General features: G+C 51.6%; 1 protein-coding gene across 2 annotated transcripts in view; it reads left to right on the top strand.

Moving 5' to 3' along the window:
* The window catches only part of LOC135816032 (collagen alpha-1(I) chain-like), a 68,579-nt gene that overhangs the window by 36,223 nt on the left and 4,693 nt on the right, over positions 1–27,663 (top strand). Inside the window, exons 40-63 of one of the 2 annotated variants that reach the window (XR_010553351.1) lie at positions 5,098–5,151; positions 5,466–5,519; positions 15,585–15,638; positions 16,111–16,164; positions 16,537–16,590; positions 17,074–17,127; positions 17,542–17,595; positions 17,862–17,915; positions 18,207–18,260; positions 19,461–19,514; positions 20,163–20,216; positions 20,679–20,732; positions 21,166–21,219; positions 22,148–22,201; positions 22,419–22,472; positions 22,686–22,739; positions 22,922–22,975; positions 23,525–23,578; positions 24,552–24,569; positions 25,143–25,160; positions 25,576–25,593; positions 26,355–26,413; positions 26,968–26,985; positions 27,386–27,403. Coding sequence is in view for 1 of the 2 variants with exons in the window: in XM_065329388.1 (XP_065185460.1) it covers positions 5,098–5,151; positions 5,466–5,519; positions 15,585–15,638; positions 16,111–16,164; positions 16,537–16,590; positions 17,074–17,127; positions 17,542–17,595; positions 17,862–17,915; positions 18,207–18,260; positions 19,461–19,514; positions 20,163–20,216; positions 20,679–20,732; positions 21,166–21,219; positions 22,148–22,201; positions 22,419–22,472; positions 22,686–22,739; positions 22,922–22,975; positions 23,525–23,578; positions 24,552–24,569; positions 25,143–25,160; positions 25,576–25,593; positions 26,396–26,413; positions 26,968–26,985; positions 27,386–27,403 (1,080 nt within the window). In the remaining variant the exon portion in view is untranslated. The remainder of the gene's footprint in view (positions 1–5,097; positions 5,152–5,465; positions 5,520–15,584; positions 15,639–16,110; positions 16,165–16,536; positions 16,591–17,073; positions 17,128–17,541; positions 17,596–17,861; positions 17,916–18,206; positions 18,261–19,460; positions 19,515–20,162; positions 20,217–20,678; positions 20,733–21,165; positions 21,220–22,147; positions 22,202–22,418; positions 22,473–22,685; positions 22,740–22,921; positions 22,976–23,524; positions 23,579–24,551; positions 24,570–25,142; positions 25,161–25,575; positions 25,594–26,354; positions 26,414–26,967; positions 26,986–27,385; positions 27,404–27,663) is intronic. The other variant, XM_065329388.1, reaches the window with a different exon arrangement.

Raw genomic sequence — 27,663 nt, forward strand, 5'->3', positions numbered from 1 at the left:
CCACGCAGTGACACGCTGCAGGCGAATCCAGGAACTGTATCGATCTGGTTGGAGGCGGTCAATGCTCGGACCGGTGGCTAGCAGGGACGATGCTTGGTGGCGCTTGGTTTCTCCAGGCAAATTCGTCGGCACAACGATGTCACGGTTCGGCCATTCTGACGGCGGCGCTTGCAAGAAACTCGGGCCTTGCCACCACTCGTCACACGCTGCGAGACTTGAAGCTGTCATTCCGCGTGTTGGGAGGTCTGCTGGGTTTGACTTGCCGGGCACATGCTGCCACTGCTTACCAGAGGTCACTGTCTGGATCTCCGCTATCTTCACACCGACGTCTGTGGCGAACTTGCGACTGTGAGAACGCACCCAGAACAGAACATTCATGTTGTCCGTCCAGAAGAAGTGGTGCGCTACTGGGATGTCAAGAGCTGTGGCGACCTCCGTGCTCAAACGTACGCCCAGGGCCGCTGCCTTCAACTCGAGCTTCGGAATTGACATCTTCTTGATTGGCGTTGGACGACTCTTTGCCATGCACAGCGTGACCTTCACTTGTCCGTCTGGGTAGGTGACTCGCACGTACGATGCCGCAGCGAACGCTGCATCGGACGCGTCCGTGAAGGTGTGAACCTCAGTGGCACATGGTTGTGGGAGTGCTCCTGCAAGCTTGAAGCAACGGTCAACTGACACTGAGGTGAGGTCCGGTAGCTCCGCGAACCACGTCTTCCACTTCTTCACCTCTGTTGTGCTGAGAGGGTCATCCCAACCATGGCCGGCAATACAGGCCTCTTGAAGCAGGATCCGCGCTCTGATGGTGAACGGTAGCAGCTGGCCGCGCGGGTCAAAGATCGTCGCCATCTTCCGCAGGACCGATCTCTTCGTGATGGCATAGTCCTCGGCTGGCGCGTTATACACAAACGTGAACTGATCCTTGTCTGCCATCCAGGTCACTCCAAGAGTCTTGGAAACAGGCGGTGCGTTGCAAGCCGCGTCTTCTAACATGACCTGGGCTTGGGGTGCTCTGTCTGCTGGTGGGATAGCGTCGAGCACGGCTGCTGAATTACTGTGCCACTTGCGCAAGTGGAAGCCGCCTTTGCTGAGTGTTGCGTCCAACTTCTGCTGAATCTCTACTGCCTGGGACTCGTCCTGGGTAGCGTGTAGAAGATCATCGACGTAGAAAGCCTTGTTGACCAGCGCTGGAATGTCGATGCTGTCGTCTCGGTCACTGCTGGAGAAATCCTCCGCCGTTTGTCGCAACGCTCTGGTGGCGAGGTAGGGCGATGCCTTCATCCCGAAAACCAGTCTGTTGAACTCAAAGACTTCGGGCTCGCTGTTGTTGTCCTTTCGCCACAGGAATCTGGTGTACTTCCTGTCGTCTGGCCGGAGGCCAACTTGAAGGAACATCTCGCTGATGTCGGCGACGATTGCCACTGGCTCCATACAAAACCGTAGCAGGATGTGTACAAGGTCGCTCTGCAGTGGTGGGCCTGCGTGCATCTCCTCGTTGAGGTTACATCCACTCCAAGAGACGGCCGCGTCGAACACCACCCGCACCTTGGTGGTGACCTTGTCTTGGCGAACGATGGGGAAGTGCGGAACGAACCACTGATCTTCTCCATCCGCAGCTACCTCTTCTGCTGGCACTTGCCTAATGTACCCTTTTGCCATGTGCGATACGAGGACGCGGTTGTACTCTGCCGCGATGTGCGGCTTCTGTTCAAGACTTCTTTCTTGGCTACGGAGACGGCGCTCTGCCATTGGCCGGTTGTTCCGCACCTTCGGGCCATCCGCGCTGCGCCATGGGATGCCGACACAGTACCGCCCACCGCTATACGACAAGGTCGCGGTCGTCATGGCTTCTGCTTCCTGTTCGGCTGGCGTTCGGTACGTTGGGCTGACTCCGAGACCGACACTCTCGACATTCCATAAGTCTTTCACCAGGTCGTCCAAGCGATCGTCCGCCTGCTCCACGCTGTCACTCGGTAGACGGACAGCACAATGGGTGGCCACACGAGCTGGGTCAGCCTGAGCTGATGCCGGGCCGTAGCACACCCAACCGAGCGGGGTGAGTCGTGCCACTGGACTGCCGGGTGGGCCACATCTCTCCTCCAGAGCCTTGTGGAGCGGCGTAGCATTGAGGCCGATGAGGATACCAATCTTCTTACTATGGGAGACTGGGAAGTCGATCTCTCGTAGGTGGTCCCAACTACTCTTGCGCGTGTGCCACTCGATGATGTTGGAGTCTCCAGTTACCTGTGGCAAGACCCAAGCGTTCAATGAGGAAACATAGCTCCCGTCGATGCTGGAGATGGTGAGTTTCGACTGGGTTGCATCTGTGCTGACGCTGTTCCCTCCTAGCGTCTGGACCTTCAGTGGTTGCGATGCTGGCTGGATGCCAAGAAGATCTGCAACGTCCTTCTGGATGTAGCTGGCTGTCGACCCAGAGTCGAAGAGAGCAGTACACTCGACCACTCGGTCCTCGTTCTTCAGCAATACTGGCACAGTCATGAATGAGATCCCATCATCGATGAACGTTGTGCTGCTAGACGGGTGCAGGACTGAGTCTGCACTGGCATGGTAGGTCACCTTCTCGCTTGTAGGCGTGCCGTTGGCGGACGCTCCTGCGGTGGTGCGTGTGTTGGAAGCGCTCCCTTTTTGCTCTATGTGCAGCATAGCATGATGCGTCTTCTGACAGACCGTACACTTGCCGGTGTCACACTTGTACGCTCTGTGCCCGGGCCGGAAACAGCAGATGCACAGACTACTGCTCTTGACTAGCTGCCAGCGATCAGGGACAGACATCTTCTCAAAGGCAGGACACCGCTCCAGGGGGTGACTGCCGCTGCACTTCAGGCACTGTGCACTCTGCTTGGGGGGACCGGCAGCATACGATCGCTCCGCCCCCCTAGGGTTCCATGGTCGGTTCTGAGCTGGACGCTGCGGTGGCTTGGACAGTGCAGGCTTCTTCTGATCTTGGTCAAACTCGGTCAGCCTGGCATCAACTTGACGCAGGGTGTGCACTCGCTTCATCAACCAGGTGGATAGTGTCTTCACGTTCGTTAAAGAATCGTCATGAGACTCGACAAACCTCGTCAACATCCCGCGGGGAAGCTTCTGCGTGATTGCGATGTAAAGATCACGGCCTGGTGTTAAACTGGCAGTTGACATGTTCAACAGAACATTCCGCAGTCTGACGGCCAACTGCTGCAGCTTGTCGGAGTCCCTTTCTGAGGTGATCCGTGGAAGTGCTAGAAGTTCCTGCTGTTGGCGCTCGAGCTCGCGGTCATTACTCCCATACCACTCATCTAGCTCCTTGAGCGCAGCGCTGTATGCGCCAGGGCCATCCAGCAGATCCGCAATCAGGTCATCTGCCGTGCCACCTTCTAGAGCTTCCCTTAGACGGGCCATCTTGTAATCTTCTGAGACCATGTGGTCGTCGTCCACCAGCCTCAGAAACTTCTGCCTCCACCTGATGTAGTTCTTCTGTGAACCATCAAACTTGGGTAGTTCCAGTGGCTGGATCTGATGTTGGCTGATACCACTGAAGGGTGCACTCTGAACGCCCTGTACCCAGCTGCTCACTCTGTCAGCTTTTCCACGTGCTGTATCTGAAGCTGCCTGAGGCCACGATCTTCCCAAATGACCTTGTACTACTGGAGTAATCTCCATACTACTACCACTAGGCTTGTCAAGCCCTACAGCGACCGGAGCTGGCATCCTGTCAACACCGACAGGGGTGGACACTTGTGTTTCAGCAGGAACGCTGTCCTGCTGTTCGGTCGCTTTGTCTGCGGTGGAGCCATCTCCATCAAGGCGAGAAACGCCACGGCTCTGGAGAGTCTCAGACTTGAGCTCCCCGTTCAACCGGTCGTCGGTTTTGAACGCTTGAGCTACAAAACCTGCAGCGGGAGGACCAGCGGAGACGCTTCGCTCCGTGACTGCCTGGTCGTCATCGTCAGTCTCATCATCAGACGCCGCCATCTTCCCCGCAAACAACGCCAGGCTCTCAGCGCAGGTCTGAAATGACGCGTCAGTGGACGGCTCCGTCTCCTCCGGACGTCCCTCTGACTCTAGTTCGTCTCCTTCAATGGAAGCCAACTCGGCGTCTAGCTCCAGCTGCAGGATTCTTTTCTGTCGCTTGAGCTGCTGGACTTCAAACTCCTGCTCCAGCTTTGCTAGCTGCACCGCCGCCTTCAACTCCGCTCTGCGACGCCTGGAAGCAGTAGAGGAAGCGGACGATGTCAGGGAAGAGACACTACTCTTCGTATCGTCTAGCTCTGCCTCAGGCTCTCTGAACCTTACTGGGGGAACACCTTTCGTGCTCCTGCTACTTTTTCTAGGTTCCGCCATTTCTCTAATCACTGCACTGGTAGATCTACGAAATGACAACTCTCGAACCGATTCGGATCCACTGATCCGGCTCGAAGGACCAGATGTTTGGATGCAAGCACCCAAACTACCAACAATAGCTCATAAACTCACACTGGAGTTATTGTCTTACTTCCATGCTTTTACAGTCTTGATAATCATGAGCAACAACAGAGAAGGAAAAAAGGGAATCTGACTTGAAAACAACTAAAACGCACAACAACAGCAACAGCTGAGAAAACTAAAGTCAAAACGGAACTATAAGCCGGAACTGTAGTGTAGCAACATAATGCATAGATACACGGGAAAAGAGCCGGCACACGCACGCAGCGCACGCGCACGTACGCCGCGCACGCAGCAAAGTGAAAGTCTAGACATCAGAGCATGAATACATGAATGCGTGACAGCAAGCGCGCCTCAGGCACCAAGACACAAGATCACTACAGACATAACAGAGAGATGAAACGCACACAGCAGATCCTAGACAAACACAAACTGGAGCATGCAGGCAACTGAACACAAGTCGGACAGAGCTGGATAGTAATTATAACACTGAATGCATGAGAGAGTAGAATCACCTGAACACTTTTCAACCGGTCGCCAACAATTTCAACCGGTCAAAAACCGGTTGGGGCGGTTCTAGAAAATTCCCTGAGCGTTGCTTGCCATTGCAGCCCCAGTTGTCATGAGCTTTGACCTCATTTGTAAAATATTTCTTGTCTGCCATCTGACCTACAGGGTTCTCTTGGACAAAAGGGAATCGATGGACCCAGGGGACCAACCGGAGCCAAGGTCAGCTATTTCAATCTCTTCTTCTGTGCATTTTGCTTGGGAAATGATCTTTTCTCCTGTGTCTAATGATATCGGCTGGCATTATCCTCTGCACGTGTTGACTGTGTTTATTGGCCAGGCATAACTGATTTCCCTGGGTTAGCATAACTGTTTTCCGTGGGTTGTTAGCAAATTTACCTTGTTTGTCATTGAGGAGTCCCAGTAGCTGGTTCTCTCATCCTCTGCTGTGTGATGTAAAGGATAACTTGAATTTGATGGAAATAATCCAGTTGTATTTTATCTTCGCTTACTATGTGATCTGTTTGCTGCACTAGGGCCCACAAGGAGAGAAAGGCGAGATCGGACCGCTGGGTTCTACAGGAGGAAGTGTAAGTGTGCTACAGTAGTGTGTGTTGGGGGGGGGGCTGAGGTTCAGTCACAAATACGGACAATGCTGTATTGCTGAAAGAGAGAGAGAGAGGGGGGGGGGGGGGGGCAGTGCGACAGAGCCCAGCCATCAACATTAATTGCTAGAGATCTATCCGAAGTATCTTTGCTGACGAGGGTGTTGGTAGAGACAAATTCCCATGCAATCTCAACATTATCCCACTGTTCAGTCAGTGGCAGGTGGACATACAGCACCCACTGTTCAGTCAGTGGCAGGTGGACATACAGCACCCACTGTTCAGTCAGTGGCAGGTGGACATACAGCACCCACTGTTCAGTCAGTGGCAGGTGGACATACAGCACCCACTGTTCAGTCAGTGGCAGGTGGACATACAGCCAGGCGCGTACGCAGGGTCACCTCTAGGGGGGTTTCCAAGCGAATCGCAAACACTGACTCGTTTAACCCTTTCTAAAGAGCCCTACGAATTTTTCAAAATTATGCATTTTTTCGTGTTCTTTTTGGATCATAACTTCAGTTCTATTCATTATCTTAGGCTTCCTGGAAGTGGAAAGGTAGACCTACCAGGGAGAGAATGAGTTCGACCATGATAGCCAGGACTCAGTACAGCCATCTACATATCCAGTGCTATGTGCGATAGCGGTAGAGTGCAGCGATGGTGCGAAAAAATGCCCCAAACTGCACTGGGCTTCGGCGCGAAGGCCCAAACGCGTCCTGCTCCAGCGATTTCGTTTTTCTTGATCGCAGAGTTTCGATTCTTTTGCTGTGTACTCTTGAAAATATCACACGTGAAGCCCCTGCAAATTTGAGCAAGTCAGCGTGACGAAAAGTCTCAAATTCTCGATACTCGAGAGTCGCACTGCGGTGACTGCGCGCTTTTGAAATTGCAAGATCGCGGCTCAACTTACGAACGATTTATCTCAAGAGACATTGCTCGCAGCGCGTCGTAAATAGGTTCAACTGATAGCTGAGAGTTTTCTATTCGATCTGGATATTTGGATCGTTGGATTCGGAGATTTGACTGAGTTACGATCTGTTGAAGTTTTGCATTCTTGCCAGATCGATCGTGAGCCCTACCAAAATATGCCCAAAACCGTTGCTCGTTTGGAACATTTGGGGGGTTTCCGGGCAACGGGAAACCCCCCTGCGTACGCGCCTGACAGCACCCACTGTTCAGTCAGTGGCAGGTGGACATACAGCACCCACTGTTCAGTCAGTGGTAGGTGGACATACAGCACCCACTGTTCAGTCAGTGGCAGGTGGACATACAGCACACACTGTTCAGTCAGTGGCAGGTGGACGACATACAGCAGAAACAAGTACATGTCTATTCCAGCGAGTTGCAGCCTTGGAGCTGTGCAGCCATGTCTTGTTTCGTCTCCGCAGAGAGGGAATAAACATTCTGCTGTTGCGCTGGTCACAGGGAGCTGGTCACAGGGAGCTGGTCACAGGGAGCTGGTCACAGGGAGCTGGTCACAGGGAGCTGGTCACAGGGAGCTGGTCACAGGGAGCTGGTCACAGGGAGCTGGTCACAGGGAGCTGGTCACAGGGAAGGTGGTCACAGGGAAGGTGGTCACAGGGAAGGTGGTCACAGGGAGCTGGTCACAGGGAGCTGGTCACAGGGAGCTGGTCACAGGGAGCTGGTCACAGGGAGCTGGTCACAGGGAGCTGGTCACAGGGAGCTGGTCACAGGGAGCTGATCACAGGGAGCTGGTCACAGGGAGCTGGTCACAGGGAGCTGGTCACAGGGAAGGTGGTCACAGGGAGCTGGTCACAGGGAGCTGGTCACAGGGAGCTGGTCACAGGGAAGGTGGTCACAGGGAGCTGGTCACAGGGAGCTGGTCACAGGGAAGGTGGTCACAGGGAAGGTGGTCACAGGGAAGGTGGTCACAGGGAGCTGGTCACAGGGAGCTGGTCACAGGGAGCTGGTCACAGGGAGCTGGTCACAGGGAGCTGGTCACAGGGAGCTGGTCACAGGGAGCTAGTCACAGGGAGCTGGTCACAGGGAAGGTGGTCACAGGGAGCTGGTCACAGGGAGCTGGTCACAGGGAGCTGGTCACAGGGAAGGTGGTCACAGGGAGCTGGTCACAGGGAGCTGGTCACAGGGAGCTGGTCACAGGGAAGGTGGTCACAGGGAGCTGGTCACAGGGAGCTGGTCACAGGGAGCTGGTCACAGGGAAGCTGGTCACAGGGAGCTGGTCACAGGGAGCTGGTCACAGGGAGCTGGTCACAGGGAGCTGGTCACAGGGAGCTGGTCACAGGGAAGGTGGTCACAGGGAGCTGGTCACAGGGAGCTGGTCACAGGGAGCTGGTCACAGGGAGCTGGTCACAGGGAGCTGGTCACAGGGAGCTGGTCACAGGGAGCTGGTCACAGGGAGCTGGTCACAGGGAAGGTCACAGGGAGCTGGTCACAGGGAGCTGGTCACAGGGAGCTGGGCACAGGGAAGGTGGTCACAGGGAGCTGGTCACAGGGAGCTGGTCACAGGGATGGTCACAGGGAAGGTCCCAGGGAGCTGGTCCCAGGGAGCTGGTCACAGGGAGCTGGTCACAGGGAGCTGGTCACAGGGAAGGTGGTCACAGGGGTCACAGGGAAGGTGGTCACAGGGGTCACAGGGGTCACAGGGAGCTGGTCACAGGGAGCTGGTCACAGGGAAAGTGGTCACAGGGGTCACAGGGAAGGTGGTCACAGGGGTCACAGGGGTCACAGGGAGCTGGTCACAGGGAGCTGGTCACAGGGAAGATGGTCACAGGGGTCACAGGGAAGGTGGTCACAGGGGTCACAGGGGTCACAGGGAAGGTCACAGGGAGCTGGTCACAGGGAGCTGGTCACAGGGAGCTGGTCACAGGGAAGCTGGTCACAGGGAGCTGGTCACAGGGAGCTGGTCACAGGGAGCTGGTCACAGCGAGCTGGTCACAGGGATGGTCACAGGGAGCTGGTCACAGGGATGGTCACAGGGAGCTGGTCACACGGAGCTGGTCACAGGGAGCTGGTCACAGGGAGCTGGTCACAGGGATGGTAACAGGGAGCTGGTCACAGGGAGCTGGTCACAGGGATGGTCACAGGGAGCTGGTCACAGGGAAGGTGGTCACAGGGAGCTGGTCACAGGGGTCACAGGGAGCTGGTCACAGGGAAGGTGGTCACAGGGGTCACAGGGAGCTGCTCACAGGGAGCTGGTCACAGGGAAGGTGGTCACAGGGAAGCTGGTTACAGGGAGCTGGTCACAGGGAAGCTGGTCACAGGGAAGGTGGTCACAGGGGTCACAGGGAGCTGGTCACAGGGAAGGTCACAGGGAGTTGGTCACAAGGAGCTGGTCACAGGGAGCTGGTCACAGGGAAGGTCACAGGGAGCTGGTCACAGGGAGCTGGTCACAGGGAGCTGGTCACAGGGAGCTGGTCACAGGGAGCTGGTCACAGGGAGCTGGTCACAGGGAGCTGGTCACAGGGAGCTGGTCACAGGGAGCTGGTCTCAGGGAGCTGGTCTCAGGGAGCTGGTCACAGGGAGCTGGTCACAGGGATGGTCACAGGGAGCTGGTCACAGGGAGCTGGTCACAGGGAGCTGGTCACAGGGAGCTGGTCACAGGGAAGCTGGTCACAGGGAAGCTGGTCACAGGGAGCTGGTCACAGGGAGCTGGTCACAGGGAGCTGGTCACAGGGAGCTGGTCACAGGGAGCTGGTCACAGGGAGCTGGGCACAGGGAAGGTGGTCACAGGGAAGGTGGTCACAGGGAGCTGGTCACAGGGAGCTGGTCACAGGGAGCTGGTCACAGGGAGCTGGTCACAGGGAGCTGGTCACAGGGAGCTAGTCACAGGGAGCTGGTCACAGGGAAGGTGGTCACAGGGAGCTGGTCACAGGGAGCTGGTCACAGGGAGCTGGTCACAGGGAAGGTGGTCACAGGGAGCTGGTCACAGGGAGCTGGTCACAGGGAGCTGGTCACAGGGAAGGTGGTCACAGGGAGCTGGTCACAGGGAGCTGGTCACAGGGAGCTGGTCACAGGGAAGCTGGTCACAGGGAGCTGGTCACAGGGAGCTGGTCACAGGGAGCTGGTCACAGGGAGCTGGTCACAGGGAGCTGGTCACAGGGAAGGTGGTCACAGGGAGCTGGTCACAGGGAGCTGGTCACAGGGAGCTGGTCACAGGGAGCTGGTCACAGGGAGCTGGTCACAGGGAGCTGGTCACAGGGAGCTGGTCACAGGGAGCTGGTCACAGGGAGCTGGTCACAGGGAGCTGGTCACAGGGAGCTGGTCACAGGGAGCTGGGCACAGGGAAGGTGGTCACAGGGAGCTGGTCACAGGGAGCTGGTCACAGGGATGGTCACAGGGAAGGTCCCAGGGAGCTGGTCCCAGGGAGCTGGTCACAGGGAGCTGGTCACAGGGAGCTGGTCACAGGGAAGGTGGTCACAGGGGTCACAGGGAAGGTGGTCACAGGGGTCACAGGGGTCACAGGGAGCTGGTCACAGGGAGCTGGTCACAGGGAAAGTGGTCACAGGGGTCACAGGGAAGGTGGTCACAGGGGTCACAGGGGTCACAGGGAGCTGGTCACAGGGAGCTGGTCACAGGGAAGATGGTCACAGGGGTGACAGGGAAGGTGGTCACAGGGGTCACAGGGGTCACAGGGAAGGTCACAGGGAGCTGGTCACAGGGAGCTGGTCACAGGGAGCTGGTCACAGGGAAGCTGGTCACAGGGAGCTGGTCACAGGGAGCTGGTCACAGGGAGCTGGTCACAGCGAGCTGGTCACAGGGATGGTCACAGGGAGCTGGTCACAGGGATGGTCACAGGGAGCTGGTCACACGGAGCTGGTCACAGGGAGCTGGTCACAGGGAGCTGGTCACAGGGATGGTAACAGGGAGCTGGTCACAGGGAGCTGGTCACAGGGATGGTCACAGGGAGCTGGTCACAGGGAAGGTGGTCACAGGGAGCTGGTCACAGGGGTCACAGGGAGCTGGTCACAGGGAAGGTGGTCACAGGGGTCACAGGGAGCTGCTCACAGGGAGCTGGTCACAGGGAAGGTGGTCACAGGGAAGCTGGTTACAGGGAGCTGGTCACAGGGAAGCTGGTCACAGGGAAGGTGGTCACAGGGGTCACAGGGAGCTGGTCACAGGGAAGGTCACAGGGAGTTGGTCACAAGGAGCTGGTCACAGGGAGCTGGTCACAGGGAAGGTCACAGGGAGCTGGTCACAGGGAGCTGGTCACAGGGAGCTGGTCACAGGGAGCTGGTCACAGGGAGCTGGTCACAGGGAGCTGGTCACAGGGAGCTGGTCACAGGGAGCTGGTCACAGGGAGCTGGTCTCAGGGAGCTGGTCTCAGGGAGCTGGTCACAGGGAGCTGGTCACAGGGATGGTCACAGGGAGCTGGTCACAGGGAGCTGGTCACAGGGAGCTGGTCACAGGGAGCTGGTCACAGGGAAGCTGGTCACAGGGAAGCTGGTCACAGGGAGCTGGTCACAGGGAGCTGGTCACAGGGAGCTGGTCACAGGGAGCTGGTCACAGGGAGCTGGTCACAGGGAGCTGGGCACAGGGAAGGTGGTCACAGGGAAGGTGGTCACAGGGAGCTGGTCACAGGGAGCTGGTCACAGGGAGCTGGTCACAGGGATGGTCACAGGGAAGGTCCCAGGGAGCTGGTCACAGGGAGCTGGTCACAGGGAGCTGGTCACAGGGAGCTGGTCACAGGGAGCTGGTCACAGGGAAGGTGGTCACAGAGAAGGTCACAGGGAGCTGGTCACAGGGAAGGTGGTCACAGGGAAGGTCACAGGGAGCTGGTCACAGGGAGCTGGTCACAGGGAGCTGGTCACAGGGAGATGGTCACAGGGAGCTGGTCACAGGGAGCTGGTCACAGGGAGCTGGTCACAGGGAGCTGGTCACAGGGAGCTCAGTGGCGGGTTTAGGGGGGGGCGCGGGGGGCGCGCGCCCCCCCCCTCAAAAATTTCGACCTAGGTTTCGAAAAATAATAGGCAGGGCGCTAGGGCGCCGGGTCGATCGAGCTAGACTCGTTCGGGGCGCGCGCGGCCTGAAACGATTGTCCAAAAGCGGTTGCACGGTCGAGCTGGTGTTGATTGTACACACTACAGACTAGTACAGTCTACAGAGTAGAGTCTACGTACAGTGAGCATGCACGGCGCGGCTACAGAAACATGGTGACCTGACTGTGTACTATTGTACAGTGTGATCCCTGCTGGGACGCGCTCGACGCGTCTTCAACGGTACAAACATGGAAGAAAAGTCTTCGATCGAGTCAACCAAAACACGATTCGAATGCCGAGGGCTCAGGCGATCATCCTCGTTCGAATCGTGTTTTGGTTGACTCGAAGGCTTTTCTTCGATGTCTCAGGGACATCCCAAAAGGCCAAGCTCTAGCCAGCAGAGCCTGGAATTTTTGTAAAGCGTTCCTGTGGCGGCGCAACTCCTGCTGCCGCTCCAACAGCAAACAGTGGGAGTGATGAAGTCGCTGTTATTCCAGTTGAACTTTCGGAGCGGACTGACAGTCACACTCCGCCAGACGCGGAAGAATCTGTTGTCAGCGAGTAGCCAGAACATGAAGAACAGCGCACAGTGACAAGTACCGCTGCCTATGTAAAGGATGCTTTGACTCTTTGAGAGCGGTGAGAAATTGTTGGACTCGCATAAATATTTGCAGTTGATTCGCTCACCTAACGGCAAATTTGAAGTTTACAATGTACATTGTTGCTGCGTGTACAGAAATACTGCTCGTGGTGTGTGAGATTTACGGCTTGTTGTTGTTTATTTTACTTCACCAAATGAGCAGGCAGAGATGCCTTCTCACCTGCCCATAGGACAGGTTCTCACAGAATGATGAAGGGATGATATGCAAGGGAAAACAAGAAATGATAATAATAATAATAATTATAAGACAGAAAGGACCAAAAGAAGAAAAGGAAAAATTTATATGAAGACAATTTCATGGAGTCAGAATTAGAAAGACAATAATTTCATGGAGTCAAAGAATAGAAAGACAATCTCATGGAGTCAGGAACACGTCGTTGATTTTATAGACATGCATGCACAAATGTGATAGATGAGAAGGTTGGAATTTATGGCAGATAATAAAAGTTTAACGAGGATATTCACAAAGTAAGCCAGTATATCAATGGCAGAAAGAGCTTTTCGGAAGGGACCAGGGACACGTATCACTCTAAAATCAGAGGGGAGAGCGTTCCAGAGAATGCTTCCCCGAAACATCATGGTCGATCGTCCCGCAGGCCCACGAAGAAAGGGAACTTGAAGCAAGTTCGACACTTGTCCCCGTGTGGTGCGCTGATCCTCCGGAACAGTCTCTGGGGCCGTTCGGGTGAATAACTGTTGAAGAAGGGGGCTACAGGAGGAGCTTCTTGACATCGGTTTTCAAAATGGCTGACCTGGGACAGTACCATGATGTCATCTACCCCCACCCCATCCCGCCTTGATCCCGGCCGCAACCCCCCCTCAGCCAAATCCTGGACACGCCACTGGAGCTGGTCACAGGGAGCTGGTCACAGGGAGCTGGTCACAGGGAGCTGGGCACAGGGAGCTGGTCACAGGGAGCTGGTCACAGGGAGCTGGTCACAGGGAGCTGGTCACAGGGAGCTGGGCACAGGGAAGGTGGTCACAGGGAGCTGGTCACAGGGAGCTGGTCACAGGGAGCTGGTCACAGGGATGGTCACAGGGAAGGTCCCAGGGAGCTGGTCACAGGGAGCTGGTCACAGGGAGCTGGTCACAGGGAGCTGGTCACAGGGAGCTGGTCACAGGGAAGGTGGTCACAGAGAAGGTCACAGGGAGCTGGTCACAGGGAAGGTGGTCACAGGGAAGGTCACAGGGAGCTGGTCACAGGGAGCTGGTCACAGGGAGCTGGTCACAGGGAGATGGTCACAGGGAGCTGGTCACAGGGAGCTGGTCACAGGGAGCTGGTCACAGGGAGCTGGTCACAGGGAGCTGGTCACAGGGAGCTGGTCACAGGGAGCTGGTCACAGGGAGCTGGGCACAGGGAGCTGGTCACAGGGAGCTGGGCACAGGGAGCTGGTCACAGGGAGCTGGTCCCAGGGAGCTGGTCCCAGGGAGCTGGTCACAGGGAGCTGGTCACAGGGAGCACAGGGATGGTGACTAGGCAGATGCGGGTCACTAGGTTCATAACTTTGCTCAGCATTTCAACGTAAATGTGAGATTATGTAGAAATGTTGCGACTGTGCGGGTGTTTGGGACCTCCTTGGTATCTGGTAGTGCTGTGTTGATGGCATCCAGCAACATGGCAAGCTGGAATTTGAGGTGAATAGTATCCAAATCCGTGTGCTAGAAGAAGGCTTTCTGGTAAGACAGTTGGTGGCTGACCTTTGGCAGAGTAGAGAAGAATGGATTCAATCTCCATAGTGTTGGTAAGATCAGACTGATCGGGTCGTCTCTCCACGGCACTGGTTGCCAAGTCCAACGCTTGAAAGTACACCTGCCGATACTCATCCTTGGCAGTAGTAGACTGATGAGGTGTGCTGCCAACATCGTATTGCCTGGGTCTCTTGCAAGGTCCGGGTGCTACCGGCTCCTCTGTCAGGCTACTTAAGTCAGGCAGTGTGTGCTCAGAAAAGCTGTTGATTGCAGCATGGGTGCGAAGGCTCTTGAAATGCTTTACCAGGAGACTGCTGCCACACACTGCTTCTTGAACTGTGGTGTCCTTTCCCTGGAAATTGGTTGAAACCGTTCAACTGCTGAGTACGCCAGATGCCCTAGCTTCAGTGAAAAGAATTTCAGAAAGATTCCATTTTCACCAGTAGACCTTGCCGCTTCGCAGCATACTCATCACATCCCTGTTGGATCATTGCGAGAAACATCCGCAGGTTCTCTGGAAAGGATGCTGCTAGCTTCCTGTCCGACAGTCCAGTATGTGTCACGCAGAGTTTGCAGTGCTGGTGGACTGACTTCGAAGGATCCAGCACCCACGTTATTTAAAGCACCTTCCCCCGATGCTGTCAAACGAGTGAAGCCACTTGGGAGAGCGGCATCAGGTTGAAGATGAAATCCATCATGTTCCCCGTACAGGCTGATAAGAACCTGTCACCGCCGACTGTGCTGCTAAGTTCAGGCTGTGTGCAAAGCAGTGCACGTAGCGACACTTTGGATTCTCCTTGTCCATCAGAGCTTACACGTGTACACCATTTCGTACGCCACTCATGTTGGAAGCACCATCAAATGCCTGTCGGGCAAAGCTCGCCATGGGTAGAGAGCACCGTATCAGTGTGTCCTTCAGAATAGAGAAGAGAGTTGCTACCTTGGTATCAGGCAGTTCTACAAGCCCAAGCGCTGCCTCATGCACTTGATAGCCCTCTCAGACTCATCGAACAGCAATGCACATCTGCTCATGATGGTTTAAGTTTGTTGCTTCATCAGCAGTGACTGCAGACTTGCTCAGCTAAAGTCCTAGTTGTTACTATAAGGCCACCCTTTCTTTTTTCGTTGTTTAACGTCCGCGCCCGCGTACCTTTTTGCCTCCGACCGGAAAAAAACAAGAAAGTAGTAGTACCAATAATATGCGAAGTTGTAAATACATGATTGTGTAGTTTCACAGTGTGCCGATCATGACCTTAAACTTATAATCTTGCCTCCCGGGCATGCCTTTGTCTTGTGTTCTTTTTCTTTTTTTGTTGGCTTTTAAATATCGTACGGTGTGTGCCCTAGTAAAAATCCAGATGTAATGAATTCATGACCTGCTCACTCCATGCTATGTACCTGTTTTGTTGGATTCATCAGGCATGTGCTCCAATGTACCATCAAAGAGTGTTGTTCTATGCCTGCAAGTGCCGTTAGACCCAGAAATATTGTATATATCACATGCTTTACTGGTCAAAATGCTTGATTGGGGTTTCCAGTTTTTGGAATGGGCTTTTGTTTTTTTCCGCCCTCCCGCGTACCTTTTCGCGAAAAAAAGGACGTTAAACAATGAATTAACAAAGGGTGGCCTAATGGTGCTATGTGTATAATGATGCTATGTGTATAATGATGCTATGTGTATAATGATGCTATGTGTATAATGGTGCGGTGTATTTGTGTGTATGTACTTGTTGCACTACTTAGGGTCGACGTGGTGTGCAGGGCGTGGAAGGCGGGCGTGGTGAGAAAGGCGACCCTGTAAGTGTAGGAATGTGAGTTCCTTTCCTGATTTCTTTTTCTTAAGGCGGTGTTCTGGTGTTGCTGCGTTCCTTGCCTCTAGTATTCTCATACTGTTTTGATGTTGTTGGTATACCAGAGGTACACTTGATGTTGTTGATGTACCAGTGGTACACGATGATTGCAACATACTGATAACAAGCATGATGATGATGTCTAGAGGAATAGTGTGGTACTTCATATAGTCTCCTATCCAGTGCAGCGTCATCATGTTCGCATATTTTACAGCATGTGCAGCGTAGCTTACTAGCATGTGTGTATATGTATATGTATAGTGTTTGTGTGTTTTGTGTGTTTTGTGGGTGTGTGTGGGTGTGACTGTGAATGTGGATGTACGTGAATGTGTGCGTTGTGTGTGCGTGCGCGCTGGTGTGTGTGCGTGACAATGTGTGGGTTCCGCTGTTCGTGTCTCATTGTTCTACATCAATACCAGGGTGAACAAGGCGAACTTGGACGACCTGGAGAACAAGGACCCGATGGACGCAAGGTAGGAGCCGAAGAATGTGAGACTTTGACCGCAGGAAGTGGGAGCCTCTGATAACCTACTTCTCTTCTGTACAGCAGCTCTGACCTGAACTCTGATCTGAACTCTGACCTGGACTCTGACCCGGACTCTGACCCGGACTCTGACCCGGACTCTGACCTGAACGCTGACCTGAACGCTGACCTGAACTCTGACCTGAACTCTGACCTGGACTCTGACCTGGACTCTGACCTGACTCTGATGTGTTTTCATTATTATGAACTCCATCTCCTATCCTGTGATGTGATGCAAAAGTGTTGTGTGATGTTTTGCTAACTTTGTACTTTCATCATGTCTATCTTTGTTTCATGACCATTCCTTTTTGTTGATGGTTAGGGACTAGTTGGTGATCTGGGACCAGATGGCGAACCAGGAGGCAAAGGATTTGCTGTAAGAACCTACACTACACGAAGTACTAGCATCACCCTGGACACGGCTTTGCATTGTCTCAACTTAGCATCTCAGGCTGTCTGACCTAACCAACTGCTTACTAGAAAGTACTGAAAAGAATTTCCAATCCAGTTTGCGGCCTACTGCATCCTTACCATTTGATACTATTTATCCTGCTAGTACTGTGGGGTGAGCTGTGTGCATCGTTAGCCATTAGCGAAGCATACATAATATTAGTAGTTATTGCCCTACAAAGTTGTAAAACTATGACTTACCTCAACCTCTATCAATGCATGTTGGTTTTTGCTAGGGTTGTGATGTACTTCGTGTTTTTTTTTATGATTATGTCATTTGCTTACGGCTCAGTCACTAGACAAAGATGGCTATGGTATGTTTGAGCCTTGCTGTGTAGGTACTGCTGTTCAGACAGAGTATGTATGTGTGTGCGTGTGCACGTGTGTACTCGTGGCTCTTGTTGTGCAGGGTATCAAAGGACGCAAAGGTGAAACTGGCGACGCCGGAGTGCGAGGTCCCGACGTAAGTACATTACTTTCCAGCGTGTATTTGTGGCTTGTACTGAACCGGGTGGCATAACTACACTGAGTTCATCTAGGATTTTAGCAGTGCCATATGGCAGTACATGTACCTATCTCAAGTATGCATGTGATCGGGTCTACTTCATTCTCTACATTTAACAGCTGCGTAAATACGTTGTACTTTCCATTTGTATCCTCTGACGAGTTCACAAAAGAAGAACCGCTTGAGGTTGTGCTGTTGTGTTTATTTTGCCTGCACAAGAGGCTTGACTACGGTACACTAAAAAAACACACACAAAAAAACAAAAACAAATGACGAACCAGTATGATCGTCCTTAGACTGTGTACATATATCTTCCATTGTGTATCTTCCATTTTGTATCTTCCATTGTTATCTTCTTGCTGTCTGCTGCAGGGAGGACCTGGTATAAAGGGAGAAGGAGGACCGATTGGCTTTCGAGGTTTGCAAGTAAGAATCAATCACGCAGCCTCATGGTTGCGTCATCTTCTTGACACCGTACATAGATACTGTTGCTCGACGTGTCTGCAGCAAGGATAGATTCGACTTGTGGAACACCCCTCCATGCGTGTATCGATGTTATTTCTGCTGGGGCCAATGTTGACCAAGTATCATTACTCGGATATGCCTATGGGGAGGTAATGAATACCGAATCGGTATGTTTGTGCTACTGGACTCCTAATTTTCTTGTTTTCTCTTTGATGCCGCTGTGTTAGGGAGATCATGGCATTGGTGGCATGCAAGGTGCGGAAGGTCCACCCGGTCCCGAGGTAGGTGCTGTACTTCTCTCCTACCAACTCCTTTCTACGCTTCTGTTTGCTCTGCTCTTGTCCACGGAGTAATGTTGAAGTGTTCTCTTTGCTGGACAGATTGAAATCTCTGCTGGCACGGCATACTGACCTGAACTGATCTTCCTGCCCTGCAGAGCCATATTCACATTATTATTCAGTTCTATTTGCATTGCTATTCTCATACTTCACATGCTATGTACAGTGGAAATATCAGGCAAACGGTCTCTACTATTGCTATTCTCCATTCTACTCTGATGTTGTTTTGCTCAGGGCAAAGCTGGGCTCAATGGCAAGCCCGGCCCACGAGGACAGAAAGGAGAAGAGGTTAGCCCACTGGTGTAACGTTACACGATTATATTGATTAGCCCCATCCCTCACACAAACAAGTCAACAAAGAGGCATCTTTGGATTGAGGAGTGCTGGTTTCGAAACAACTGGTTTGAAGCTCAAAGTAGAGCTGGTGTTAGCTCAGAGCAGAGCTGCTGTTAGCTCAGAGCAGAGCTGCTGTTAGCTCAAAGTAGAGCTGCTGTTAGCTCCAAGTAGAGCTGCGGTTAGCTCAAAGTAGAGCTGCGGTTAGCTCAAAGTAGAGCTGCGGTTAGCTCAAAGTAGAGCTGCTGTTAGCTCAAAGTAGAGCTGCTGTTAGCTCAAAGTAGAGCTGCTGTTAGCTCAAAGTAGAGCTGCGGTTAGCTCAAAGTAGAGCTGCGGTTAGCTCAAAGTAGAGCTGCTGTTAGCTCAAAGTAGAGCTGCTGTTAGCTCAAAGTAGAGCTGCGGTTAGCTCAAAGTAGAGCTGCTGTTAGCTCAAAGTAGAGCTGCTGTTAGCTCAAAGTAGAGCTGCTGTTAGCTCAAAGTAGAGCTGCTGTTAGCTCAAAGTAGAGCTGCTGTTAGCTCAACGTAGAGCTGCAATGCTAAATGGATGTAATATAGCGCAAGGCAGAGCCGCAGCAAATAGCTAGATAACACCAGTTGTGAGAGTGGACCCGATTAGTGGGTACGATAATAATGATGGTGTGAATAAGTTGGATAGGGAGGGATGGTGGGAAAAGAAACACTGCTGAAGCACGATCCGTTGTCTGGAAGAGCACAACAGGGCAAGCAAGATTTGTTTGTTTTTTTCCGCAAAATGGGCTGGTGCCATTTGTGATTACGCAGCAAAACAAAGCGCATGACGTCAGTCTTGAATGCAGTACAAAGCAATGCAGTGCAGTGTGTGCGCTAGTTCGGATTGTTGCTAACAAGTACTAGCACAGCTAGTACACCATTAAAGTTAATTAAATTTAAGTTGGTGCATCGCAGATTGCTTCGTCGTTGCGAAGTAGTAGTCCATGTATAGGACGTGTGTGCACGTATTTGTATGTGTACGAGGGTGTACGTGTGAACACATGTGTAGGTGTGTATACGTGTGTGTATGTATTGGAGAGTGGAAAATGGGAATACGGGGCAACTACTTCCCATGCCCCCCCCCCCCTACTATCTTGACCTGTCTAGAACCCTGATTATTTGCTGTACCATTGTGGCTCTGTGCAGAACGTACAAGGCGAGATCGGCCCTTTCGGACACAAGGGTGAACGCGGCGAAACGGTATGTCGCACTGCATGCAATACTTGAAACACCATGCACATTTTCCAGGCTGTTCAAGGACCAAGGACTGTTCAATGTCCAAGGACAGACAGAGCTGTTTGCAGCGAAAGAGGATGAAAGCACTGTAGTTCTTGCCTGATAATTGCTTATACTTGCCTAGAATTTTCATGATACTCGTACATGTGCTCTTGGAACTGCATTGGTTTCCTCATCTGTTGCTGAAGAATGTATATGATCACACAAGAGTTAAGTCCACAACGGGCCACAAGCTTGAAAAAGAAAAAAGAGCATTTCTTCCGTGCACCTCTCTTTGAGATCCTGTAAGAAAGCCAACGGCTCGTAGGACACAGCAAAGAGACCTGTATTTTATCAGGTGTGAGTTATGTGTGCCTGCCTGGATATACGTGGGATATGTTTGCGAAATCGATTGCTTCTAACCTTGTTCACTTCTTGTATGGCTTGTGTACACAAAGTTGCTGACTGTTACTCTCTTTTCAGGTGCACGGTTCTGCCCAACTTATGTTCATCCATAGAAACAAATCCTCTCGCTTTTTTATGGTTATCATTGGACTGTTGTGATTTGTTATGTTGGTAATGCTGGTTATGTCAATTGGAATCTTGATGTCTCCTTTTCTTTGTGTCCTTCAGGGCGACCAAGGTTCTAAAGGTGGCCGAGGCATGCGAGGAGGATTAGGAAACAAGGTATGGGGGAAAGAGGGTTGTTTGCTGACAGCCCAAACTAATTCGCGTCTGTCTTCCACGTTGCCTATATTCTAATGTGATGATGCCAGTTACTTCGAGTTGTGTTGTGTTGTGCTCGTGTTTAAAACCAGCTGAACTTTGTCATGTGTCTTTGTGGTGTATTTCTGTAATTCTGACTTTGCCATCATGTGTGGTGTGGGTACATGCATGTGCTGTGCTGTGCTGTGCTGTGCTGTGCTGTGCTGTGCTGTGCTGTGCTGTGCTGTGCTGTGCTGTGCTGTGCTGTGCTGTGCTGTGCTGTGCTGTGCTGTGCTGTGCTGTGCTGTGCTGTGCTGTGCTGTGTGTGTGTATGTGTGTGTGTGCCTGTGTCTGTGTGTCTGTGTCTGTGTACATGCATACATGCCTCTGCACTGTGCACTGTGCCTGTGTGGTGCTGGTCGTGTACTGACCTTTGTTATGCAGGGGCAGCCTGGTGGTGTTGGCCCACGCGGTCCGAAAGGATATCCTCAGCCGACGGTATGTAACTGTGTATTGCTGTCTCACGCCGCTGTTGACGTGTTGTGTTGCTTTCTAGGTGGTTGCTCAATTTTGCCAGTGGTGTTCCCAAGTGTTTGATTTGCAGATAATGTGACTGCATGTTGTGGAAAGTTGCCGCGATCCAAGTGCACCTAACAGCCGTGTCGAGTTGAGTTTGAGTCAAACTCGAACACAAGTCAAAGATCTGATGGGTATTACGGTTTTGCATGTTCCAGACGAACCACATTTTTAGAAAAGTGGTACGGCCATGGTCGTCCCAGTCGTAGCAGGTGCTGCGCCCCTGTCACCGGTAGTATTTTCAACTTGCTTTCCTAGGAAACGCATGACGCTGTATGTGTTGTTGATCAGACCTCAAGCCTGTTCTGTTCTGCTCTGTTCTGTGTGACTTTCCTTATGGTTGCGTGCACTACAGGGACTGCCAGGCGATCCTGGCCTGAAAGGCGACAAAGGCGAAAGCGGCGTTCGAGTAAGATGCATACATCTTCTCCTAAATGTGCCAGAGAACTGCCCACCCTTAGCATAGTCCTGCTGTGCATGTACATGCCTCTGCCCCTGGGCATAGTGCTCTGTTATACCTCTGCCACTGGGCATAGTGCTCTGTTATACCTCTGCCACTGGGCATAGTGCTCTGTTATACCTCTGCCACTGGGCATAGTGCTCTGTTATACCTCTGCCACTGGGCATAGTGCTCTGTTATACCTCTGCCACTGGGCATAGTGCTCTGTTATACCTCTGCCACTGGGCATAGTGCTCTGCTATATGACATTATACATTGTATCTAAATGTAAGGGGACGCTACGCACACTGAATCTACTTTGGCATTGGATCTTTGTCAGTCCTACAGTAAGCAAGATATGTTAGCAGGGGTGTCGAAGGTATTCGACATTGGTGTGGCCGCATGAGTAGGTGGGGGTCGGGGTCCCCCCCCCCCTCCCCACCCTGGGAAAATTTAAAGGAAATTGGGCCCAAATAGCCCATATTTCATTCAGCGGCTTCAAAAGTCGCAAGATGAAATTATTGGTGCGGCTTTGGCCGGACCTGCCGTGCCGATACTACTCTGTATAGTATGCTACAAGCAAGCTTACATGGCCTGTTCTCTATGAGACTATGGATCTGATGCCTGTCAACAAGTAAAATTGTATAGGTGTTGAATGTTGATGGATGTATTCCGGGTGTGATGCAAGGGGAGGGGGGGGGGGTTGGTCCGAGGTAGTACTTGTAGAGGGGGGGGGGGGGGGGTTGCTCCGAGGTAGTACTTGTAGAGGGGGGGGGGGGGGTTGGTCCGAGGTAGTACTTGTAGAGCGGGGGGGGGGGGGGGGTTGGCCCGAGGTAGTACTTGTAGAAAATCCCGGAAGGTTGTTTACTTGTTCTGTACGTGTGTGGTTTTGTGCTAGGGCAGAGATGGCCCACGTGGTCTAATGGGACCGCCTGGAACAGATGGTGTTGAGGTAAGCTCCAGATAACCCATATCTTACACACGCACACACTACTAGTAGGGGCACGGTTCTATCTAGATAAATAGCTGGAAAGTGAGCGTGATTATCTGCCGATGCCTTTCTAACTACATGTCAACCAGCAGTGTCTGTTTGGGCCTCTATATCTGGAGTGTTATTCTGTAGCTTGTGTGGTCTGTGTGTTGTGTGTACGCTGTTCTCCCCGTATTAGGGACAATCTGGAATAAAAGGAGCTCCCGGATCACCTGGACTTCCTGGAGAACAGGTAACACAGCCATGACACCAAATCCATTCCTGTAGTACTGTAATACACTGCTTGATGAAGCATGGATATTCATGTTGAAGGCTTGCATGACAGAACAATATACGTAACTGATCTACGGGATTCTCCAGGTACTGTAGTAGAGATGAGTGGGTATTGGCTCGTCTTTAATGCTCCTTATGTGTATTGTTTGTGTGGATGCTTCTGTGAATGCAGGGATTCCCAGGACCACTTGGTGATCCAGGTGCAGCTGGCAGACCAGGAAATGATGTGAGTAGAGTGCAGGGATGGTGTCGTTTGCATTCTCTTCCTTGATGGATATGGGTGATTAGTGTACTTCGAGGTGATGCGGTCTCATAGTTGCTAGCCAACCATTGTATGTGTCTCAGGTGTGTGTAGTGATCAGCAGTGGTAGCTCTAATTCCACGTCTGTGCTTGTTTATACCTTGCAGGGTCCAGTCGGTCAACCCGGTCGCCCTGGCGGACCCGGACCTAATGGATATCCAGTAAGTTATCGTATGGCTTGTATTGATATCCATCAGAGATAGGCTGTTTATCATCTGAAACACAAACACTCCACACTGTCCACAGCAGGTAAATAGGCAGATGCTTGGTCTGTTGCAATACTGTTGCCTGTGATTTTGACTCGCTTCCGTTTAGCTGGTGTGACTTGCAACAGGATGAAAACGCGTGATGTGATGGCAGTGGTGGCGGGATGGTGTGTGTGTATTTATTTTCGTTTTCGAATTTGTCTTCAGAAGTATCAATGAAGGCAATGACAGCGGTGTGTGCGCGCGCGTATGTGTTTGTGTGCACGTCTCTCTGCACACACGCACACACACGTGTGTGTGTGCATGTGTGCATGTGAGTACATGTGTGTGTGTGTGTGTGTGTGTGTGTGTGTGTGTGTGTGTGTGTGTGTGTGTGTGTGTGTGTATGCATGTGTGTGCATGTGTATGCATGTGTGTGCATGTGTGTGTATGCATGTCTGTGCATGCCTGTTTATCTACTGATGTGACTGGTACCGGTATGCCTATTTTGTGTTCGTATCGTAGGGTGGCGTCGGTCCCCAAGGCCTACTGGGGCCTATCGGTCCTTCTGGCAAGAAGGTATGTACATGACGTATTGTTGCACGTGTTTGTTGAACTGGAAGAGCCCCTACAAGTAAAACTCTATGTGATCATGTGTATAACTACTCTCGATCGTGCATGACCAGCGTGTCAGTATTTACGAGTTGTCGTTATTTGTGAGGTTGAAAGTATGTTGTCAAATAGTCACTTGCTCTGAAGATTGCGTCATTCTACGCGAGTTATTATACCGAGGTCATTATTCAAGAGGTTGACTATACATGACTTGTATTATGGAGTCCGATACACCAAAATCCACGGTATGCAGTCCAATGCACCGTAAGCAGTCCAATGCATTGTACACGTATACGATCCATTGCACCGCATGCAGTCAACCGCACCACGTGCAGCCCACTGCACTGCACGCAGTCCATTTCACCGTGCACAGGCCATTTCACCGTATGCAGTCCATTTCACCGTACGCAGTCCATTTCACCGTATGCAGTCCATTTCACCGTACACAGTCCATTTCACCCTATGCAGTCCACTGCATCGTACGCAGTCAGTCCACTGCACCGTATGCAGTCCACTGCACCGCACGCAGTCCATTGCACCGCACACAGTCCACTGCATCGCACACAGTCCATTGCACTGTGCGCAGTCCACGGCACCGTGCGTAGTCCACGACACCGTGCGCAGTCCAGTGCATCGTATGCAGTTCAATGCACCATATGCAGTCCATTGCGCTGTATTCAGTCCAATACACCGTGTGCAGTCTATTCTGGGAAAACTCAATTTGCAGACTAACGTTTAGGGTTTGTTCAATTATTTTGCATCTTCAGAGAACATGTACAGTGTAGTTCCTTCTCTAATTGCACCCAAGCACTATTTCTCTGCTGGTGTAGTTGCATTGCAGTGCGATGGGTGGATATTGCTGAGTTGCGCAACATTATGATCTGTCCACTGATTCACGACTCTCTATTGATTGTGTTTCCTTTTCTGTCTTTGATTTCAGGGCCTGCGTGGCTTTCCAGTAAGTTATAACAAGTGCCACAGTATGTGTGTTGGCCTTGTGATTTTGTGTGTTACTATACTTCCTCCAGACGTACCTTTCACAGAATCTCACTGAAAGCATTATTTCATTGTACCTTGTCCATGCGCATGCTAAGTGATGGGTAGTCACTGACCGCATCATCAATGTTCACTGATGATGGTCAGATTTATCTAGCTGTTTTTTTGTTCTTGCGTTGCTTGGGCAAGGAGTGTGTAGTCAGAATAGAGGGGAAGTGCTTGAGGATGCAGGTGGCGATGTTACTTTGGACATACCGTGTGGCGTATTTTTTTGCTATGTCAGATCCGTGTGGACACATGGCTTCTTGCTAGCCTAGTTGTGTTCTATAGCTAGAATGACATGACACTTGTCCTATATCCGAAACGAGACATGTCCTATAGCCATGATAAGATGACACTTGCCAAGGCACATTCTGTAGCTGCCAGCCCCATCTATCCTACTGGGACACTTGGCATTAGACAGAGCTGATGTGTATTGTGTGCTTAGTCTTTCTGCCTCTTGTGTCTCTCTGCTTTCTTTTTCCAATTTGGCTAGGGTGATCCAGGAGATGTGGTAAGACACACACTGCTGTCTTTCTCTCTTGTCCTCTCACCTCTGATGTTGCGTCCAAGTCACGGTATCGCCACATGATTAACCGTCTTTAGTTTGAATGTTGATATAAGTACATGCATGATCCAAGTAAATATTATGTACATGCATGATGTACATACATGATCTATTCATTGGTTTGACATGCATGATCCGTGTATTTTGCCTGCACACCTAGAAGACTGGAATGGCTTCAGCATTTCCCCAAAATGTGTAGAATGAAATTCCGAGACTAGGCGTCCAGTGTTTGTTCGATGCTACCTGCCTGCTCGTAATGGCGGCGGAGACGGGGTGATCGATAGGACACCTTCAGTTTTGTGATATGCTCTGACTTGCCGTATTGTATCCACTTCTTGCTGTGTTGATGTGGCTTGCACAGGGTTCACGCGGCAGAACAGTAAGTTACAGACTCTCCCATTGCATTGCAACATGCTTGCATGGACTTTGGAAGAATAGCTCTGACATGCGTCTGTGTGCATGCTACTATAAAACAATGTGCAATTGCAGATGACTGCAGCAGAGATATCATGGGCATATGCCCGTGCTTGTGGAAGTGTATCGTTTTGCCGATACACTTAGAAACAGTACTTTTCCTGGGAGAAACTAGTCCGAGCAGGGTCTCGACATGCATCACTTTGCCATGTATGATGTCTGATAAATTGGTATAGTTCACAGTTAGTAGCAGTTCACAGTTAGTAGCAGTTCACAGTTAGTAGCAGTTCACAGTTAGTAGCAGTTCACAGTTAGTAGCAGTTCACAGTTAGTAGCAGTTCACAGTTAGTAGCAGTTCACAGTTAGTAGCAGTTCACAGTTAGTAGCAGTTCACAGTTAGTAGCAGTTCACAGTTAGTAGCAGTTCACAGTTAGTAGCAGTTCACAGTTAGTAGCAGTTCACAGTTAGTAGCAGTTCACAGTTAGTAGCAGTTCACAGTTAGTAGCAGTTCACAGTTAGTAGCAGTTCACAGTTAGTAGCAGTTCACAGTTAGTAGCAGTTCACAGTTAGTAGCAGTTCACAGTTAGTAGCAGTTCACAGTTAGTAGCAGCTGCTAATGTAAAACCTGTTATACATTGTGCATGTACTATGATTTGCCATGGCTTCTGTCCACTTCTGGTCTGGAATACTCCTTCTGCTGGTGACGATGCCTACTTGCTTCTGCTGGCCGCTGCTGTTGCTGATTGGATTGGCGTTCATCTGACTAGGGTGAAGCAGGCCATGCGGTAAGGGACACTCTTGACTCTGTTGTCGTGGCTATAAGTGGAGGGGGATCTGCACAGGGGTAGATCTAACGTTATGCAGTGTGCCCAGACTCCTGAGTAGATGCTGCACCCTCAGCACCCCCTCTCCATCGTACTTGGTTCTAAACTATCCGTCTTCCTTCCAGTTGTGTTGGTTAACTTGGGCATGTCTGTTGTGTGAAGTATTTTTCGGGGGGGGGGGGTTCCCCTGTGTTCAGTACCAAGTATAAATGTGCTGATGATGCCTTGCCTCAAAAGAGTCAGCTGATATAGTGCCCGGCTCCACTGATGCAACTGCAGCACTGGACTGCATACCACATTTCATCAACCTGCTTCACTTTTCCGGCAGGCCATAATGAGTCCACTGTTGAGTCACACTGAGCTGCCGCCGCTCAAGATGTCTGTTCTGGTACTGGAGCTACTGGGTTTACATATGCAACATGTACACCACGCCTTGCTCAGTGTGAATCAACATCCTGCCTCTACTCAGCCTTATCTCTCCTGTTGTTCTTTGCCGGTGTTTCTGATTGCTGTAGGGACGGCAAGGAGATCAAGTGAGTGAATGTGTACAAATGTGATAAGTCCAGCTAGATTGCTTCGAGATACTTTTGTGCAGAGCTGCATCAGCAAGTGACGTACTACCTAGTTCCTGGGTTCATAGTTAAGCAAGTGTGCAGTGTGTCCTGCTGTATTGCATTTAAGCAGCGAATGAAGTGCTCAATAAACAGCATAATTAAATGTTGTTGGAGCCATCAATTTCCATGCCAGTAGTATCTTATAGATAAGCTTATTCTCTCTACATTGGGTCGCCTTTCAAATGGTATCTCTTCGTTTATACTGTCTAATTGTCACGGATTGTGCTGATGTTAGTTGTATCCTGCTGTTGTGTTGTGTTGTGTTGTGTGCTGGCCTTGCGAACACCTGCATTGTATCGGCATCATCTTGCATGGCAAGGGTGCACCGGGAAATGTAGTAAGTACAAACTACTCATTGGTGGTTTCCTTCCATGAAAGGAAACCGTCATCATACGATTGCTGGTGGCATGTATGAACTGCAGGAATAGAGGTTATCCAGATGACATCATTGTATAATTATGCTATGTGTTGATTGGTGGAACAACCCTGGTGATGCCATTCCATAAAACACCTCTAGTGATGATGTCATCACATAACCTCTCCGTACAATCATGTATCTCGGTAAAATCAGCTCTTCAGTTTGCAGCTCAGAAGGCT

This window comes from Sycon ciliatum, chromosome 4 (assembly GCF_964019385.1).
Source record: "Sycon ciliatum chromosome 4, ocSycCili1.1, whole genome shotgun sequence".
Classification (NCBI taxonomy): Eukaryota; Metazoa; Porifera; class Calcarea; order Leucosolenida; family Sycettidae; genus Sycon; species Sycon ciliatum.